Below are 19,843 nucleotides of genomic sequence, written 5' to 3' on the forward strand. Positions count from 1 at the left end.
TAGTTCTGTGAGATGTGAGGCCCATTAACAAATCTTTGCACTTGTGTTGCTGGATGGTACCTCTCTGCTACAACAGTGATTTGCAGCAGTGTTTTGAAAGATAAATTAGCAAGATATACAATTTGGAAAGATTCCAACTGGCAAACCTGAAAAACGTATTTTTGTCACCAAGAAAAATTACAGATGAAAGGGATTATCAACTGAGCCACTAACTACAAAGATTCATTTACAGAGATAATGGCTGAGCTGGAGCCACCCACAAAGAAGTAGGTTTAATTACATTTTGGTATGTGGAAGTATAGTTCATAATGCAATCTAGGTAATGAAAAGGTGCTGATAATACATTGCTGCTGCATTCAGCAGATATCATCATAACTATAAATTATGTCATTCACACAATTCACTACTGGCTGTACTGCTTTTGGTTCTCTGTAAGAAGAATTTTATTCAAAAATATAAGACTACACCAGATCAACATCTAGGAAAATGACTACTACACTGTATGTACCCAATTCAGCTATTGCAGGGAAATGTTTAAACTAGTTAGATAAAATTTATTTGGTGCAAAAGGACTGCATAAGTTTGATTGAGTCAGGATATTTAAGAGTGAACTCAGGAAACACTGCTTCACAATCTGGAAGTTTAGCAGTTCTGAGATCAATAGGTTTTTGTAGTATTGCTATCATATGACATAGAACATTTTCAATGAAATCATACTTAATTATGATTCTGATAGGAAGAGTATTAAAGCAATTGATTGAAAGGGGAAATCAGGGACAACATTCATTTTCACATAGAGGTGAGGGTCTAGTAGAGAAAAGGCCAAAAACCTCCTTCTTAGGGGTACAGATCCCACCAATGCTGCTTATCTTGGCTCACAAGGAATATAGTAAAACATATTTGAGGGGCCAGCTTCCTTTCTCATCTCTGGAATTGGGATCTGAGTTGTTCCCAGACCCTGGGAAATGTATGCAGCTCCAGTGAATTTTAAACAAGCTCAAATTAAAGGTAATGCACCACATCACCAAGACAATTGGATGGCTTGGTATCACACCCTGCCCATCACCAACAGTTGTAAGCACAATATATGGAGATTAATGAAATGAAGATATCTGTCGATTTCTTTAAAAACATCTTCCAATGCCTTTTACAGCTCCTAGTGAATGACTTCACTTTATCTACTTTATAATACTTTGAAGGCATTTATTTTTAAGTTTCTCTTAGCAGGTTTATTTCAATTTTTAAAATTTTATTCAGAGATACAGTGTGGAATGCCCACTGAGCTGCACAAACCAGCAACCCACTGATTCAACCCCAGCTAATCACAGGAAAATTTACAAAGACCAGTTAACCTATTGATTTTACATCTTTGGGCTGTAGAAGGAAACTGGGGCACCTGGAGGAAACCTATGCATTCACAAAAGAGCGTATGAAATTCTTATGAAGAACTCCAGAATTGAACTCTGAACTCTGACACCCAGAGCAGTAATAGTACTGCGCTAACCGCTACACTACCGTGTCCCCTTTTCCGGGCAAACCAGTTTTAACACATCATTACAGTTTTCAATAAGCATAAACAGATACGACTATTTCTCAGTTGATAATTTTAGATGAAGCCAATTTATGAAATAATTTACATTCATTGTGATTGCCATTGCATATAATGAATTTTGTTCAATCATGATAGATCACACATATTTTGGCATGGTGCCCCAGGAAACAACAAATAGACTGGATTGAATGGTGGGCAGAAACAGTTATGCATCAAAATGAGAAGGCCTCGTACTGCAGTACTCATTTTCATGTTTTCCCAGAATGTCAGAAAAGTCAATCTGTGCTTCTGAGCAAATGGAAAGTATCTTTTTGATGCATCATTTGAAATTTTCTTCAAGAACTCTTTTGAAACTCTCATCAAATAAATGTACTGTGTGTGTGCATCTAAACATCTGAAGAGGATGCTCTTGATTTAATTTGATGCACCCTTATCAGTCAAGTGCATTGGATCCAGCCAATGGAGACTGACCTTGATCATAACCATCTGAGTCCTTCTTAGCTTGCCAATATTAAATTCATATACACAGCCGATAATTAGATGTGCATTTCCATTCATCTTTTAGATCATTATTTCATTCCTCTGTTTTTCCCTTGATAGAATGGTCTCTAGGATTTAACCATTATAGGATGTCTAAAACTGAAGATCATTTAATTATTCTGTGTAAGGTGGTCCAAAATTCTGCTTCTCTAGATTATTGACATTAGTTGTGAGCTGATGATCAGTCACAAGATGCTGATGCCTCCAACAATACCACTGCTGCTCTCAGATTCCATAAAGAGGGGAGCATAATGTACGCTGAAGGTGGATGCTTGACACACCATGCCTCTACACCCCTATTTTCTCCTTTTTTTTGAAAAACTTCTAAGCTTAAGATAGGCAAGAATTTAACTTTAAACCTAGTCCATTTAAGACTTTCGGATTCTGTACAAAAACAAATTATTTTTCATTTCTGTTGAAGACAACCATATTTTGAAATTGTGAGAGAAATAGATTGACCGCTTCTTCGGCTAATGCATTGTAAATCATAGTTCTAAGTCAAAGTAAGTTTTTTTAGCAAAGTACATATATGCCACCATTTATAACTGTAAGATTCATTTTCTTGTGGGCATACTCAATAAATCTGTAGAATGATAACAATAGCAGAATCAATGGAAGACCACCCATCTTGGGCTTCAACCAGAGTGCAGATGACAACAAACTGTGCAAATACTAAAATAAATAATAATAATAATAATTAATAAGTAAATAAGCAATAAATATCATGAACATGAGGTGAAGGGTCCTTGAAAGTGAGTCCAAAGGTTGTGGGAACATTTCAACAATAGGACAAGTGAAGCTGAGTGTAGTTATCCCCTTTGGTTCAAGAGCCTGATGGTTGATGGGTACAGACTGTTCTTGAACTTGGTGGTGTGAATCCTGAGGCTCCTGTACCTTCTTTCTGATGACAGCAGCAAGATGAAAACATGTCCTGGGTGGTGGTGGTCCCTGATGATAGATGCTGCTTGCCTGCAACAATGCTTCATGTAGATGTGCTCAGTGGTGGGGAGGGATTTACCCATGATGAACTGGGTGGTATCCACTACTTTTTGTATGGTTTCTATTCAAGGGCATTGGAGTTTCCATACCAGGTTGTGATGCTTTCCACCAGGAATATACTTTCCACAATACATCGACAGCTGTTTGTCAAAGTTTTAGATGTCATGTAGATACTCCACAAACTCCTAAGGAAGTGGAGGCACTACCATGCTCTCTTTGTAATTGCACTTTTGTGCTGAGCTCAGGACAGGTACTCTGAAATAATAACACCAAAGAATTTAAATTTGCTGACCCTCTGCACTTCTGATGCTCAGTGAGGACTGGCTCATGGACCTCTGGTTTCCTTCTCCTGAAGTCAATAGTCAGCTCTTTAGTCTTGCTGACATCGAGTAAGAGGTTGTTGTTATGGCTCCACACAGCTAGATTTTCAATTTCCTTCCTATGTGATGATTCATCACCACCTTGGTTTTGGCCTATGACAGTGGTGGCATCAACAAATTTGAATATGGCTTTGGAAATGTCCTTAACCACACAGTCATAAGAATAAAGTGAGTAGAACAGGGGACTAAGAACACAGCCTTCTGGTGCACCTGTTCCGATGGTGATCTTGGACAAGATGTTGTTGCCGATTTGAACTGACTGGGGCCTGCCAGTGAGAAAATTGAGGATCCAATTGTACAAGGAGGTATTGACACCAAGGTCTTGAAGCTCATTGATTAGTTCTGAGGGAATGCTGAGCTGTAGTCAATAAAGAGCATCTTGATTTTGCACCTTTGCTATCCAGAAGTTCCAGGTTTGAGTGAAGAGACAATGAGATGGCAGCTACTGTGGACCTTTAGCTCTGGTAGGCAAATTGGAGTGGACCTAAGTCACTTCTTAGGCAGGAGTTGATTTGTTTCATCAACAACATCTCAAAACACTTCATCACTGTGATCTAAGTGCTGATACTGGGTGATATTCATTGAAGCAGGTCACCATACTCTTCCTAGGCATGGTAGAATTGAAGCCTGCTTGAAGAAGGTGGGTATTTCAGACTGCTGAAGCAGGAGATTAAAGATTTTGGTGAAAGCTCCAGCCAGTTGTTCAGCACAGATCTCTGGTACTTAGCCAGGTACCCCATCTGGGCTAGATGCTTTTCGTGGGTTCACCCTCCTGAACACTGCTTACTCATCAGCCTCAGAGACTGAAATCATAGGACAATCGAGAGCTGTGGGAGTTTGTGATGGTTCATCCATGTTTTGATGGTCAAAGCAAGCACAGGGGGTATTGAGCTCTTCTGGAAGTGAAGCACTGCTGTCTCCTTTGTCACTTTATTTAACTTTATACGAGGCAGTAGTATTCAGGACCCAGCACAACTGTCGAGCATCCTTCATTGATTCAAGTTTAACCTGGAACTGCCACATCACCTGTGAGATGGCTTTCTGGAGAATGTACCTGGACCTCTTGGAGCTTTCTTGGTCACCAGCCTTGTACGCCTCTGATCTGGCTCTCAGCAGATTGTGGATCTCATGGTACATCCAGGGCTTCAGGCTGGAGAAGACTCTGAATGATTTTGTGAAGGAACAGTCATCTACAACTGTTTTTAAAAATCTGTTACAACCATGGTGTATTTATTCAGACCCACAGATGAGTCCTTGAACACAGTCCGGTCCACTAACAGAAAGCAAATCCTTAGCTGCTGCTCTTCCTCCTGCAACCGCCTCTTTGTTGTCCTAGTCTCTGGAGTTTTGCTCTTTCGTCTCCACTTTTTTTCAGGTAGATCCAATTTACCAAAATGTGGTCTAGGCATGGAACAGTTGGCATTCTTTATCTTAGTGTAACTGTGTTCTAGTATGTTGGGACCACAGGTGCTATAGGTTATATGCTGAAGGTAATTGAGCAGGGTTTTTTTCACACAAGCCTGGTTGAATTACCCGACTATGATTTGAAATGCATTAGGATGGACTGTTTCATGTGTGGAGATGGCATCATGCAGTATTTCAAGCACTTGATTATCGTTGACTGCTGGTGGTATGTAAACTGTGGTCAGGATTATGCAGGATAACTCCCTAGGTAAATAGAATGGACAACAATGTTAATGTATCATTATCAAAACAATATCATTAAATGAAATTTATGAGGCCAAGTAGTTAAAAACTTTGGAACTAAGCCTGCAGCTTTTCAGACCAATTCTTGTTTTATTGGTACCATGTTTTCCTGGGTCTGTACTGGACAAGATTTCTTAGAGCAGGAGGATGGATCAGGCATATAAATGGCTTGATTTTGACATTGGGTAAGAGTGCAAAATACATCAGCTGAGAATTATTTACCTCTCCCAGGTCTAATTTCTGCCGGTCATTGAAAATTACCATCAAGAAAAATGGCTAATTCATATAACAGCATGAAGTAAAAATTATTTCATGTGTTTTTTTGAGATGAGTAGCAGGAAATTTGGTGCAGCTGCATGTTTCTATGGTATCCATGGGTGTCAACAAATTGCTAAAGGAACTGAGAAAGATGTAATTGCCAATAGCTTCAGGCCTTTCTGAAATTGCCTTTCTGACTAAGTTATGAAAACAAGTATTGCAATGCTGCTAACTTCAAAAATGATGCTAATAGAAAAGGTTTAAATACGTTTTGTACAGATTTGTGGGAAGTTATAGATAGGAAATTCCAACCCAGCCACTGTAGTTCAAGTCCCATTCTAGAAACAAGGTAGAAACATCCAGGCTGACACCCAATCTCAGCATTACGGCAATGCTGTGGTAACAGGAATCATGCCTTTTGGATTTAATTAGCTCCCCATCTTTGCTCAAAAGTCAGCAAGAAACAAAAATCCCTTGGAACTGTTTTGAAAAATAATAGACAGGAATATCCCTAGTATACTGGGGAATATTTTATTTCCCAACACAGAATGCTATTGTCAATTATCAGGCAATTGCCACATTTTTGTTTGTGACATCTTGTTATGTGCATATAGGCAACAGATTTCAGAAGGGACTGAAGGGAGAAATAATTGCGAATAGCTGCAGGCCTTTCTGAAATTGCCTTTGCAAGTAAAGTTAGAAAACATATTACAGCAATGAATCTAAATTCAAAACTTGTGCTAAATAGGAAGTGTTTACAGAACACTATATGTAGTCACAGCCCCACAAGTACTGAGCCTATCAGAGAGAAAGGATCGGTAAGCTTGGCAGCTTTAAATTTTATTTGTTATGAAAATGGAGAAGGTGTGCTGAAGAGAAAAGGAAAAGTGGGGTGGAGTTAGCATGATTGCAACTCAGTCTGCAAAGTTCAAAGTCTGTGTCACTTGACTGAACATCTCAATAGATTGGGAATATTATTGGTCCATTGTGTCACCTGCAGCTCAGTTTTGCACCTGATGCAGAAGGCTCCACTCCAAAAATGAGTCAGAATAATCTACCCTGATACTGCATTAAGGGGTGCTTCAGTACCAGGCACGCCTTCTGGTGGATGAAGTTATTTTAAGGTTTCATCTTCCTTCCATAATTAGCATTAAAGCACCCTTAGCACTCTCGAAAAATAGTGAAGTTGATGTATCTATGTGACTTAGCCAGCTAGTGGGGTTGTGGCATCCGCACCAGACTTTCAGGTGAGTGATCCTGGGTTTGAATGTCGCTGGCCCCTTACAGGCTTTCCATCTGTGCTGGGCTGAGTGTCGAGCTAGCAACCTGGCCTTGTAAAAACAGAAAAATGTTAATGAAGTAGCAGGGTTGTTCTCTGATGCACCACAAGGCACAGGGAGGAATAACAATCTATGTGATTTGGACAACACAGATCTCTCAATAAATATCATCAGTTCAGATTATTTGGTCATTCCCACATTGATGATTGGGAGGAGAGTCTTGAGCCCACTAAATGCCTGCAATGATTCATGATTGAAAAGATGATTCATGTACGGTACTTTGGTCATTCAGGGGTCATGAAATACAGTATATCCTTTTAAAGTTACGTTTTCCTTTTTCCAGATAATATTAGTACTGCTTTCGACCAATAGCACTTCTGTATATAGTAACTAGAATGCTTCATTTAAAATAAGAAAAATATTCTTCGTAACTTCAATGTGCTAAAGAGCTCTACAATCATTGAATTGTATTCTGAAGCTTAAACAATGTTATAATGTCAGAAACACAGCAATCAATTTATGTGTCAACGGCAACCTAGATTTTGTACCAAGACTTGGAATAGAGACTTGAATTCACGCCTTTCTGATTTAAAAGCATGAATGCCACCACTGAACTCTATTTATACTTCTGAAATAGAACAGGTGTGCTTTCCACTGTGCAGCCACTCACTTGTGAATTTTTATCTCTTCTCTTTTATAAGAAGCTCTTCCCAGGTGTGTTAATTTGACTTCCTAGAACTTGGACCTTCAGAATTAAAATCAGAATTAGGTTTATGATCACCAACATATGGTATGTCATGAAACTTGTCATTTTACAGCTGCAGTACTGTGCAATACATTAAAAAATTCAATGTTACAATAAGAAATATTAAAAAAATTAAAAAGTGCAATATGAAAGCAAAATAGTGAGGTAGTGTTCATTGATTCATGGGCTGATAGTGTAAGGGAACAGGCTGTTCCTAAAATGTTGAAAGTGCATCTTCATGCTTCTGTACCTCCTCCTTGATGGTAGTAATGAGAAGAGGGCATGTATTGGATGCTGAGGATCTTTAATGACAGATGCCACCTTTGTGGCTTTTGTGAGCCTGTGCATTAACCTCCATATCAGGTGGTGGTGCAACCAATCAGAATAATCTCCGTGGTACATCTGTAGAAATTTGCTGGGGTCTTTGATGATATACCAAATGTCCTCAAACTCCTAATGAAGCTGCTGGCACATCTTCTTCATGATTTCTTCAATGTATTGAGCCCAAGGTCGATCTTCTGAGATGTTGAGTTCCAGAAACTGAAAGCTGCTCACCCTTCCACCTCGTATTTCTGGAAAGGTAGAATGGCTATTTTACATTTACAGCATCTCCCCTACTCTTATGAACCATCTACTGTTATCTATTACACTGTAATAGATGAGATATAGAACTGACCAGGTGATAGGAATTTAGAATTAAGATACTGTGCTCTTAAGCACAGAGATAACTGTTCAAGAAGATCTTTATGTAATCTTCGTGATGCCTCAGTACAACAAAATCCCTGGGTTACCACTGGAGAGATGACAGTTGCTGACAGAAGACTTTCAGACCACTTGAACACAACAAATTCAGTGCTAATGTACAAGATGATAAGAGGTATAGATTGAGTGGACAGCCAAAGACTTGTTCTCAAGGTAGAAATTACTAATACAAGCCAGCATAAGTTTAAAGTGATGGGAGGAAAGTATAGGGGGGGATGCCAAAGGTAGTTTTTTTTAGACATAGAACATACTGCCAGGTCAGAAGAGGCAGATGCATTAAGGACATTTAAGAAACTCTTAGATGGGCACATGGATGAAAGAAAAATGGAGGACAATTTGGGAGGGAAGGGTTAGATTAATCTTGGAGTTACTGACACTCTATTCAGGTTGACTACTCTGGTTACCACCTTTCTCCATAAAACAATGAATTAAGGAATGAATATTTAAATTCCAGAAACCAGCAGGTTCCCATTGGTCAAACACGAGGAAATCTGCAGATGCTGGAAATTCAAGCAACACACACAAAATGCTGGTGGAACACAGCAGGCCAGGCAGCATCTATAGGGAGAAGCGCTGTCAGGACGAAGGGTCTCAGCCCTAAACATCGACAATGATTCTCCCTATAGATGCTGCCTGACCTGCTGCGTTCCACCAGCATTTTGTGTGTGTTGCTCAGGTTTCCATCAGTGGCTGGCAGGTGGAAGTACATCTCTACCAAAGGAGATGTAAGGCTCTCCTTCCCTCCGCTAGCCTGCAGGTCACCCTTAGGCAAGGTGTAGCACCTGTTTAGCCCCCAACCAGGGTCAAATGAAGCTACAGGAGCAGCTAGTGAATGGTCGTATGAGCAGCTGGTGCATATCACAAGTCCTGGTTACGTGACCATTGACACCAGGCAGTCAATCTCTGCAGAGTATTGATAATAGCTGGGGTTATCATCTCGTAAAGGCACTGCCCAGAAGAAGGCAATGGCAAACCACTCATGTAGAAAAATGTGTCAAGAGCAAACATGATCAAGACCATGATCACCCATGTCATACAACAAGGCATATAATGAATGAATGACACACTGATACTAGAAGCAACTGAAGTTATGCTAAAAACTACTTAAATTTAATTTTCAGAAAGGAGTTTTAGTGATCAATATGCAGCTGCATCCTCAACACTGTGTCTTAATGTCCTCTAGACTGGATACTTTCATAGTTTTTCCATCACACAGTAGATTCATCGAAGCACTCTTGATAATTCAGAACAATGTATCAGGATGATTAATTGGCCATCAGGATTATTGGCTGAAGTTACCAACTTTTAATTCCATTATGCTATCCGTGGACAGAAAGGGAGAATAAATATGACATGTAGGCCCTAGGAACTATAAAATTGGTTGTAAAGAACTCAGTCTTTCAGGAGCCTGAATGAAAATGCTGAAGCCTTACAATGCAACCTGGGCAAGAGCAAAATCATTGTAGTTTCTTTTTTCAATAAATGATATACAGAGAAGGTAACTAAAATCATGCGAAGGGTGAAAACGATGATGAAGAAGACTCTCCAACAGGGAGTGTGCACAGAAAATAGTGAAAATTGGACATGGGAATAATTCGTCTAGCTTAAAGAAAAGTCAGTAATTAACAGTCGAATTCTTATTGAATAAACAATGAACATCATTTGAAATGTTCTCTCCTCCTGATTTTCTCTCTATATATCCATAAGGCTCCTGTGACTTCTCAACTGAGCCTTCAAAATCTATTATGACAACATTTAACTCCCTTCATATTATAGACATCCATAAAGATGAGCTCTGATGTTGAACAAATTTTAGTGACAGGGATAAGATTCGGTAAAATCTCGAACAACTATAAATGAGGCTGTCAGCTGATAAATTTTAATTGACGACTTCTATTAGACACTCTGTGAATTATGTAGGTTTGAGAAGTGTGTAAATGAGAACTTTTCCGAAGCCTTTAAAAAAAGAATGTGACTATCAAATAAATGAAGCACCTGTACTTGTGGGAACTGTTTCCATTTGATATACTTTCATTTTGTCAAGGAATAAAGGCAAGAAAATCATAGCCAATTATTGCAATGAAGTGTAAGACACATTTCTTAAACAGAGATCCTGTTTCCCAATACTGAGCTGCAATCATTTATTTTTACCCAGTGTTCTGCACATGGATTAAAATTCCAGATGGACAACATGAATATTAGCAATATTTTTGTGCTACTATTTTTTAATGCCCTCGACAGTTAACAACAGAATACAGAAGGCATAGGAGCAGAATTAGGCCATTTGGCCCATTAAATCAGCTCCTCCATTCTATCATGGCTGATTTATTATCCCTCTCAACCCTTTTTCCTGCCTTCTCTCTTTGAAATCTTGAATCCTTTGACACCCTGATTAATCAAGAATCTATCAACCTCCACTTTAAATATTCACAATGATTTGGCCTCCACACCCATCTGTGGGAACGAATTCCACAGATTTACCACTCCCTGGCTAAAGAAATTCCTCCTCATCTCTCTATTCAGAGGTAGTATCTTCTGGTCCTAGACTCCCCCACAGATAGTAAGCATCCTTTCCACATCTACTCCATCTAGGTCTTTCAGTATTTGATCTGTTTTAATGAGATCCCCCGTCATTCTTCTAAATTCTAGCAAGTACAGGCTCAGAGCCTGTAAACGCTCCTCATAACCCTTTGTTATACACTAGACAAAAGAACATAGAGAAATGAATTTAGGAATTGTAAAATGCTGAGCAAGTCTTCATCTTCCAGACAAAAAATGAGAAAAAAAAAACAGACAAGCTGGGTCAACATCACAGATAGAAGACTGATTCAGACAAAAAACATAAGTTACTTATAATTTTCAGAATTCAATATTGCTACCAGGTTGTAACATGTATTCTTTTATTTGATTTTTTAATGTAGATATCATCATATAAGGAGCATCATGGAGAGCATAGTCCACTCATGCTATATTCCCTGCTGAGACAGAAACATCCAAATGTACCAAGTAGTCAATATTTACAATGCATTGCTTGCATAGTTAAAATGATAGCAATGGGCAGGTGCATCTGAAAGAGATTTTGGCCAATTAAATAGTCTAACCTTAGTCACAGTGGCAATTCCCATAAAAGTTAATTGGAACTTCAAATCTGTGTAGATGAAAACTGATTTCTTTCCCACAGCAGATGCTCGGAGTATATGTAAATGGTAACTCGGACTGGATCATGGTCTGGCCTGAGGCCAGTCAGAAACAACTTGAGACAATTTTAGTCTACTTTCCAGCAAAGTTAAATTAAGCTTTGCTTTCAGACTTGTATCACATGAATTTGTTATTAACATATCATGTAAACTGATCTGCACTGACTTGTACTGTATTTAAAGATTTTTGCACAGTGCATTTTGTTATTTTATGAATGCAAAAGTCTCTTATTCCCTTTATTGAGAAAGGACAATGACCTAAGTTGCAGTTTGTAAAGTAAGTGCCTGAAATAATTGTGTCCTATGCCTGTGACTATTCTCTCTTCAACGCTGTCTGTTCATTACAGGTTTCCTAAGCACTGGTGATCAAGCTGCAAAAGGCAATTATGGACTTCTGGATCAGATCCAGGCCCTACGCTGGATCAGTGAAAATGTAGCCTTCTTTGGAGGGGATCCTTTACGGATTACAGTTTTTGGATCTGGAATTGGCGGGTCATGTGTCAGTCTTCTCACTCTGTCTCATCATTCAGAAGGTAAGTCATATCCTTAGCCGATTACTTCCAGAAATTATGAAGGATTTCTAAGGGAAAAAAAAACATACGATTAGAGATCAAGTTGATAAGGAATAGATTAGGGTTGGTGACAAACAAAGAAGCTTTTTAACGAATAGGTGAGAGAGTAGGAAAAGGTATGCAAATAGAGCAGGAGAGGAAACAATGATATCAGCAGCACATTGGTTTGAGGATGGCAGCTAATGAGAAATCTGGCTAGCCATAAAACTTCCAGCATAGTTTAAGGCTATAAGAAGATAGCGAAGCGTTTTCAGTAGCCGTTTCCTCAGTTCATAATGTAATTAAGAAATAGCAGTTAACAGGAACGGTGGAGGTCAAGTTGAGGTCTGGAAGACCAAGAAAACTTTCCGAGAGAACTGCTCGTAGGATTGCTAGAAAGGCAAACCAAAACCCCTGTTTGACTGCAAAGGAGCTTCAGGAAGATTTAGCAGACTCTGGAGTGGTGGTGCACTGTTCTACTGTGCAGCGACACCTGCACAAATATGACCTTCATGGAAGAGTCATCAGAAGAAAACCTTTCCTGCGTCCTCACCACAAAATTCAGCGTCAGAAGTTTGCAAAGGAACACCTAAACAAGCCTGATGCATTTTGGAAACAAGTTCTGTAGACTGATGAAGTTAAACTAGAACTTTTTGGCCGCAATGAGCAAAGGTATGTTTGGAGAAAAAAGGGTGCAGAATTTCATGAAAAGAACACCTCTCCAACGGGGTGGATTGATCATGCTTTGGGCTTGTGTTGCAGCCAATGGCACGGGGAACATTTCACTAGTAGAAGGAAGAATGAATTCAATTAAATACCAGCAAATCCTGGAAGCAAACATCACACTGTCTGTAAAAAAGCTGAAGATGAAAAAAGGATGGCTTCTACAACAGGATAATGATCCTAAACACACCTCAAAATCCACAATGGGCTACCTCAAGAGGCGCAAGCTGAAGGTTTTGTCATGGCCCTCACAGTCCCCTGACCTAAACATCATCGAAAATCTGTGGAGAGACCTCAAAAGAGCAGTGCATGCAAGATGGCCCAAGAATCTCACAGAACTAGAAGCCTTTTGCAAGGAAGAATGGGTGAAAATCCCTCAAACAAGAATTGGAAGACTCTTAGCTGGCTACAGAAAGCACATACAAGCTGTGATACTTGCCAAAGGGAGTGTTACTCAGTACTGACCATGCAGGGTGCCCAAACTTTTGCTTCAGGCCCTTTTTCTTTTTTGTTATTTTGAAACAGTAAAAGATGGAAATGAAATTAATCTTGCTTGAAATATTAAAGAAATGTGTCATCTTTAACTTCACACACAAAATGCTGGTGGAATGCATCCACTCAGACTCCATCAGAAGCTACAGAAATTTGGCGTGTCCCCACTGACTTAGACCAATCTTTTACAAATGAACCACAGGAAGCAGCCGATCTGGATGCATCACAGTTGGGTATGGCAAATGTTCTGTCCAAGACCACAAGAAATTGCAGAGATTTGTGAATGCAGCCCAGTCCATCACACAAACCTGCCTCATCTCCACTGGCTCCATCTATGCTTCTTTGCTTTGGGAAAGCAGCCAGAATATTCAAGGACCCTCCATAGAACCATAGAAAACAACAGCACAGTACAGGCCCTTCAGTCCTCCATGTTGTGCCGACCCATATAATCCTTAAAAAAAAGTACTAAACCCACACTACCCCATAACCCCCCATTTTTCTTTCATCCATGTGCCTGTCCAAGAGGCTTTTAAATACCCCTAATGTTTTAGCCTCCACCACCATCCCTGGCAAGTCATTCCAGGTACTCACAACCCTCTGTGTAAAAAACTTACCCGTGATGTCTCCCCTAAACTTCCCTCCCTTAATTTTGTACATATGCCCTCTGGTGTTTGCTATTGGTGCCCTGGGAAACAGGTACTGACTATCCACCCTATCTATGCCTCTCATAATCTTGTAGACCTCTATCAAGTCCCCTCTCATTCGTCTACACTCCAAAGAGAAAAGTCCCAGCTCTGCTAACCTTGCTTCATATGACTTGTTCTCCAAACCAGACAACATCCTGGTAAATCTCCTCTGCACCCTTTCTATAGCTTCCACATCCTTCCTATAATGAGGTGACCAGAATTGAACACAATACTCTAAGTGTGGTCTCACCAGAGATTTGTAGAGTTGCAACATGTCCTCTCTAATTTTGAACTCAATCCCCCTGTTAATGAAGCCTAGCATCCCATAGGCCTTCTTAACTACCCTATTAACCTGTGCAGCGGCCTTAAGGGATGTATGGATTTGAATCCCAAGGTCCCTTTGTTCATCCACATTCTTAAGTAACTGACCGTTAATCCTGTACTCAGTCTTCTGGTTTGTCCTTCCAAAATGCATCACCTCACACTTGTCCGGATTGAACTCCATCTGCCATTTTTCTGCCCAACTCTGCAGCCTGTCTATATCCTCTTGTAACCACCCCAATCATTTTCTCTTCTCTTTCCTGTTGGGCGGAAGATACAAAAGCTTGGAAGCATGTACCACCAGAATCAAGGACATTTCTACTGCACTGTAATAAGTCTCTTGAACAGATCTCTCGTGCATTAAAGATGAATTCTTGATCTCCAAGTCTACCTCATTGTGGCCTGTGTACATAATTTGTCTCTCTTCATTGAACATTCCTTGTAACTACAACATTATTTTCTACATTATGTGTTTCTCTTTACTACCACAGTGTATAGTGGCATGCAAATGTTTGGGCACCCCTGGCCAAAATTTCTGTTACTGTGAATAGCTAAGTGAGTTAAAGATGACCTGATTTCCAAAAGGTATAAATTTAAAGATGAAATCATGAGAAAATCTGCAGATGCTGGTAATTCAAGCAACACACACAAAATGCTGGTGGAACACAGCAGGCCAGGCAGCATCTATAGGAAGAAGCACTGTCGACGTTTCAGGCCGAGACTCTTTGTCAGGACTAACTGAAAGAAAAGATAGTAAGGGATATGAAAGTGGGAGGGGGAGGGGGAAATCTGAAATGATAGGAGAAGACAGGAGGGGGAGGGATAAAGTTAAGAGCTGGAAAGTTGATTGGCAAAAGGGATACACAGCTGGAGAAGGGAAAGGATCATGGGACAGGAGGCATAGGGAGAAAGAAAGGGGGAAGGGATCACCAGAGGGAGATGGAGAACAGGCAAGGAGTGATTGTGAGATGGGCAGAGAGAGAAAGAAAAAAAAGGGGGAGGAAATAAATAAATAAGGTTTAGAGTGAGAAGAGGAGGAGGGGCATTAATGGAAGTTAGAGAAATCAATGTTTAAGCCAGCAGGTTGGAGCTACCCAGACAGAATATCAGGTGGTGTTCTTCCAACCTGAGTGTGGCTTCATCTTGACAGCAGAGGAGGCCATGGATAGATATAACAGAATGGGAATCTTGACAGCAGAGGAGGCCATGGATAGATATAACAGAATGGGAATCTTGACAGTAGAGGAGGTGATGGCCTCCTCTACTGTCAAGATGGGCATATGTACAAAATTAAGGGAGGGAAGTTTAGGGGAGACATCAAGGGTAATTTTTTTACACAGAGGGTTGTGAGTACCTGGAATGACTTGCCAGGGCTGGTGGTGGAGGCTAAAACATTAGGGGTATTTAAGAACCTCTTGGACAGGCACATGGATGAAAGAAAAATGGGGGGTTATGGGGTAGTGTGGGTTTAGTACTTTTTTTTAAGGATTATATGGGTCGGCACAACATGGAGGGCTGAAGGGCCTGTACTGTGCTGTAGTGTTCTATGGTTCTATGGAGGGTCCTTGAATATTCTGGCTGCTTTCCCAAAGCAAAGAAGCATAGATGGAGCCAGTGGAGATGAGGCAGGTTTGTGTGATGGACTGGGCTGCATTCACAAATCTCTGCAATTTCTTGTGGTCTTGGACAGAATATTTGCCATACCCAACTGTGATGCATCCAGATCAGCTGCTTTCTGTGGTTCATTTGTAAAAGATTGGTCTAAGTCAGTGGGGACACGCCAAACTTCTGTAGCTTCTGATGAAGCAAAAACATTGGTGTATTTTTATGGCTTTAGCATCCACGTGCTGGATCAAGACAAATTGTTGGTAATACTTACACCATGGATCTTGAAGTTGTTATGTATCTCCTGAATTCAATGACCAGCTCCTTCATTATGCTGAGACTGAGACAAAGGTTGTTGCATTGACACTATGCCACAATGCTACAACACTTTCTATCTCCTTCCCATGTTGTGTCAAGGGCTAAATCCACAGAGTTAGTGCAGGCGAGTAAGATTTTCTTAGGAAGAGCTATATAGATGCATAATCAGAAAGTTCAGTAAAGGTCTTTACTTCTGAAGAGTAAACAGAGCAGACCAGATTGACCATAAAAAACATGATGAATATAAGCAAATGTCTTTCCACTCTAGAGATGCACATGTAGAGCAAGAAAAGTTAAGAACCAAGCCAAGCTAAAGAGGAGATTTCAGTGGAGAACAGTAAACAGATTTCAAATAAATAGGATAGGTGGGAATGGAAACGTTCTGGTGGAGGATACAGTCTTACTAGAAAGCAAAGATGGGCATAGATTTCACATTAACCAAAAAGCCAATAGCAAAATATAGAAAACCAAGGCAAAGTTTTGTCCAGGACCCCGTACAGCTGCAGAGTATAACTGGGAGGTCAGCAGTGTGCTGGGGTACAGTCCTGAAGCGTTACTGGTAAAAGAAGAAGGTTGATTGGCTGGGTAGGTCAGACTAACTTAAGTTCAAAAGTAATAAGATATAGAGTGACTGAGTGGCAGAACAGTGTCAAAACAGCCAGACATGAAGAAGACCAGTACAATCCCTGTGGCACAACAATTCAGGAGATCAAATTAAATTTCCTTCCACAAAGGAAATTATTGAACCAGGTGGGTTTGAGGGACAGTACATTAGTTTTTGCAGTCGTCATTACTAAGATCTTGCTGTTCCAAAATTTCAAATTATTAGCTGAATTTAAATTTTACTGTTGCTGGGTGGAATTGAAGACTGATTTTAAATCAGGTTTTTAAATTTCTTGGTCATTAATTTACCCATTGTACCAACAAAATACCATATGATATTTTGAAATGCAAAACCAAATTTGATCCAGTGCTGTATTTGTGTTGCCTACAGTACCAACACTCAGCTGGGGAAAGCATTTCCAAAATGCTTTTGGGTAGACCTGAAGATTTTTCATTAGTCGCAGTAATCTTGCTATCAAGAATGTTAAATATTTGATGGGGTCTTGGCTTTATTCTACTCTGAAACCTGAGAGAGCACGCAGTGAAAAAAAATGAGAAGTTTTGGATCACCAGCCATTTCAGAAGAAACAAGTTGAATTTCTCCACATCTTTGAAGGTCAAGTAGCAGTCACACAAAGAATTCTAAGTGATAGAAATTTTCATGACTCTTAACAGGTTTACTATGCTTGAATGCTTAGTATCCATGTAATACATTCTATATGTAAATCCCCAAGAATCAATTTCCCTCAATGTCAGTTCTGCAAAGTCTGGAGTAAGAGGAGAAGAAGCAGGCTTCAGGGATTGCTCTTGGCTGAAACTATGGGTCAAGGGTTGGCAATGGCTGTCACTGGAGATAAAGGGAAGCTTTTATATTAGCTTTGCAACATGCTTTAGTTTAAGTTACAACTGACTGTAAGATTTGCTCTGAACCAGCACAATCAGGCCACACTTTAAAATTTATTATGTTTTAGTTTTCTTTCAATGAATATTCCTTGGTATATTCAATAATTCAGTGCAGTTTGATTAATATAGCTGAAGACTGTCTCAAAATAAAAACATGTATATTTAATTAAAACATCCCAAAAGCTTTAAAGTTTATTCCAAGCTGCTGACAATTACATTCAAAAACTTCTAAAAGTAATGGTCAGGAAATTCCTGATCAAAATTTTTTTTAAAAAGGCTTAGTAGTTGAAGATTGGTTAACCTGAAGTAGAAAAAAGTACATAAATTTCTGGATATCTTAGTACCTTGTTGGGAAATTCAGCTGCTAATATTTTCAAAGAACTTTCATTTAGCTTAGGAACATTCTTACAGCATAAAACTCTCACAAATTACCCCAATGCAACACGTAAAGTGTATTTCCAGTGTGATTTACAAACTCACTGTCTGAAAAGCCCAGAGTACGTGCTTCACCAATTGTGATCAAGAACTTGGTCGCTATCAGGCTTCAGCTACAGTTCTCAGCAGTTCACAATTTGGTGCGCATTATAAAGAGAAAACCGCTTTCACATTCCCTCAAAGAGCCAAAAAAAAACAGACATGAGTATTTACTTACACTGCAGAATTTCAAGGGATGCACTTCCAACACGCTGAAAATGATAAATGGTTTTGCACAGGGAAACCCAGCAGTAGCATTCAGAAAGCTTTGCACAAGCAGCATTAATGTTGCATTGATACTAAAGTAAAACAGCAATTTCTAGTTCCTTGAGTCCAAAACTCAACTAATTTAGGTGCTTTCCTCAGAACTTGCAGAAAAGCACTTTTAGTGGAAGCACCAAATAGTGATTAATTTCACAATGAGCAAATGAATAACAGCATTTTGGCCTTTGTCTCTTTTTCCCATTAAATCATTTTGTTATATCTTCCAACCTTTGCTCCAAGATCTTTGCTTTCATGCCTTTTCTCACGTGACTCAATATTGTGGGCAGGTTCCTCATGTGTGCATTTTAAGCTAATACACAAAATTGAGTAATCTGATTTCTCCTCAATGTAAATTTCACTTAAAATTCTGTAATGTTCTGTTCTTGATTATAGGCAAATAGAATTCATACACTTGGTATAACCAAGTGGAATCTCGGTAATAGGCATTACCCCAGTGTATTTTCAGTAGTTTTTCCCGTGGAGTGGGTATAGTATTTATGAATTCCAATCTTGATTTCATTGTGATAGTTACCCAAGTGGTGAGTGTGCTGATGTGATTGACTCTCAGGATCATTGTAAGGAGCCTCCTATCCTGGTACGGGGTTTAACTGGGAGTGAATAATCCCATTAATATGGACATTGCAAAATAGCAGAATCATCTTTGAGAATTAGGGGCCTGTCAATACAGCCATATTGCCTATAGCTATAGCAGCCTGAAATACTTGATTTTATAGAATATGCATTATTAACTTAATTGAATCTAATCTGAAATTAGAATGGCCATGTGCTCTAGATTATCTTTTGAGTTAAAATTTGAACACTTCACTGATTCTGTACCATACTGAGCAGACGTGAAGCAACATGTATCAAAACAGGTACTTCCCTACAGAGGATCAGTGTCTTTAGGAGGTGCAGATAGATATTAGCAGGGCTATATCTGAATGTTCTGGACAGATATTCTCCTTCAACTTGTAATGATTGTAAAGAGGCTGGATAACTTTGGTTTTTAACTTAACATATTTAAGAATGTGTTTTTCCTTTACCCCATCTGATGGAAACCTTTGCTTTGCTGGGAAGTGGTCTGGGAAGAGCCCTCCTTCATTCTGCCATTGAGTCCCATTTTCTTCCCAGCCACATTGTGGCACTGGTATATAGTATGGCCAGCTGGCAAGAAGTTGTGGGGTGAGAGAATTAATTGTGTGCTAATACATTACTTAATAAAGGCAGAAGACGTTAACACATTTGCTTAACACCCCTTTGGTGAAAGACTGCCTCTTCGAGCACATTTAAAAGCAGCTGCCAGAATTTAGAGCACTCAGTGAATTCGCATCACATTGGCCTGTTGTTCAAAATTTTACTCAAATTAATGGACTGGAATCTTCAGTGGGAATTGCAGTAAAGCCGTCAGCAGTCTCCATTATAATAGAGGAAATCTGACAGAACTTCTGGAGTGTGCACTTGTGTGGTTAAATGAGAAAATCCT

General features: G+C 39.6%; 1 protein-coding gene across 6 annotated transcripts in view; it reads left to right on the forward strand.

The window, feature by feature from the left end:
• nlgn3a (neuroligin 3a) overlaps positions 1–19,843 on the forward strand; it is a 299,647-nt gene that overhangs the window by 229,132 nt on the left and 50,672 nt on the right. For all 6 annotated transcript variants that reach the window (XM_073058140.1, XM_073058143.1, XM_073058141.1 and 3 more), the window contains one exon: positions 11,768–11,953. In XM_073058140.1, coding sequence (XP_072914241.1) covers positions 11,768–11,953 — 186 coding nt within the window. The remainder of the gene's footprint in view (positions 1–11,767; positions 11,954–19,843) is intronic.

This window comes from Hemitrygon akajei, chromosome 10 (genome assembly GCF_048418815.1).
Source record: "Hemitrygon akajei chromosome 10, sHemAka1.3, whole genome shotgun sequence".
NCBI classification, from domain to species: domain Eukaryota; kingdom Metazoa; phylum Chordata; class Chondrichthyes; order Myliobatiformes; family Dasyatidae; genus Hemitrygon; species Hemitrygon akajei.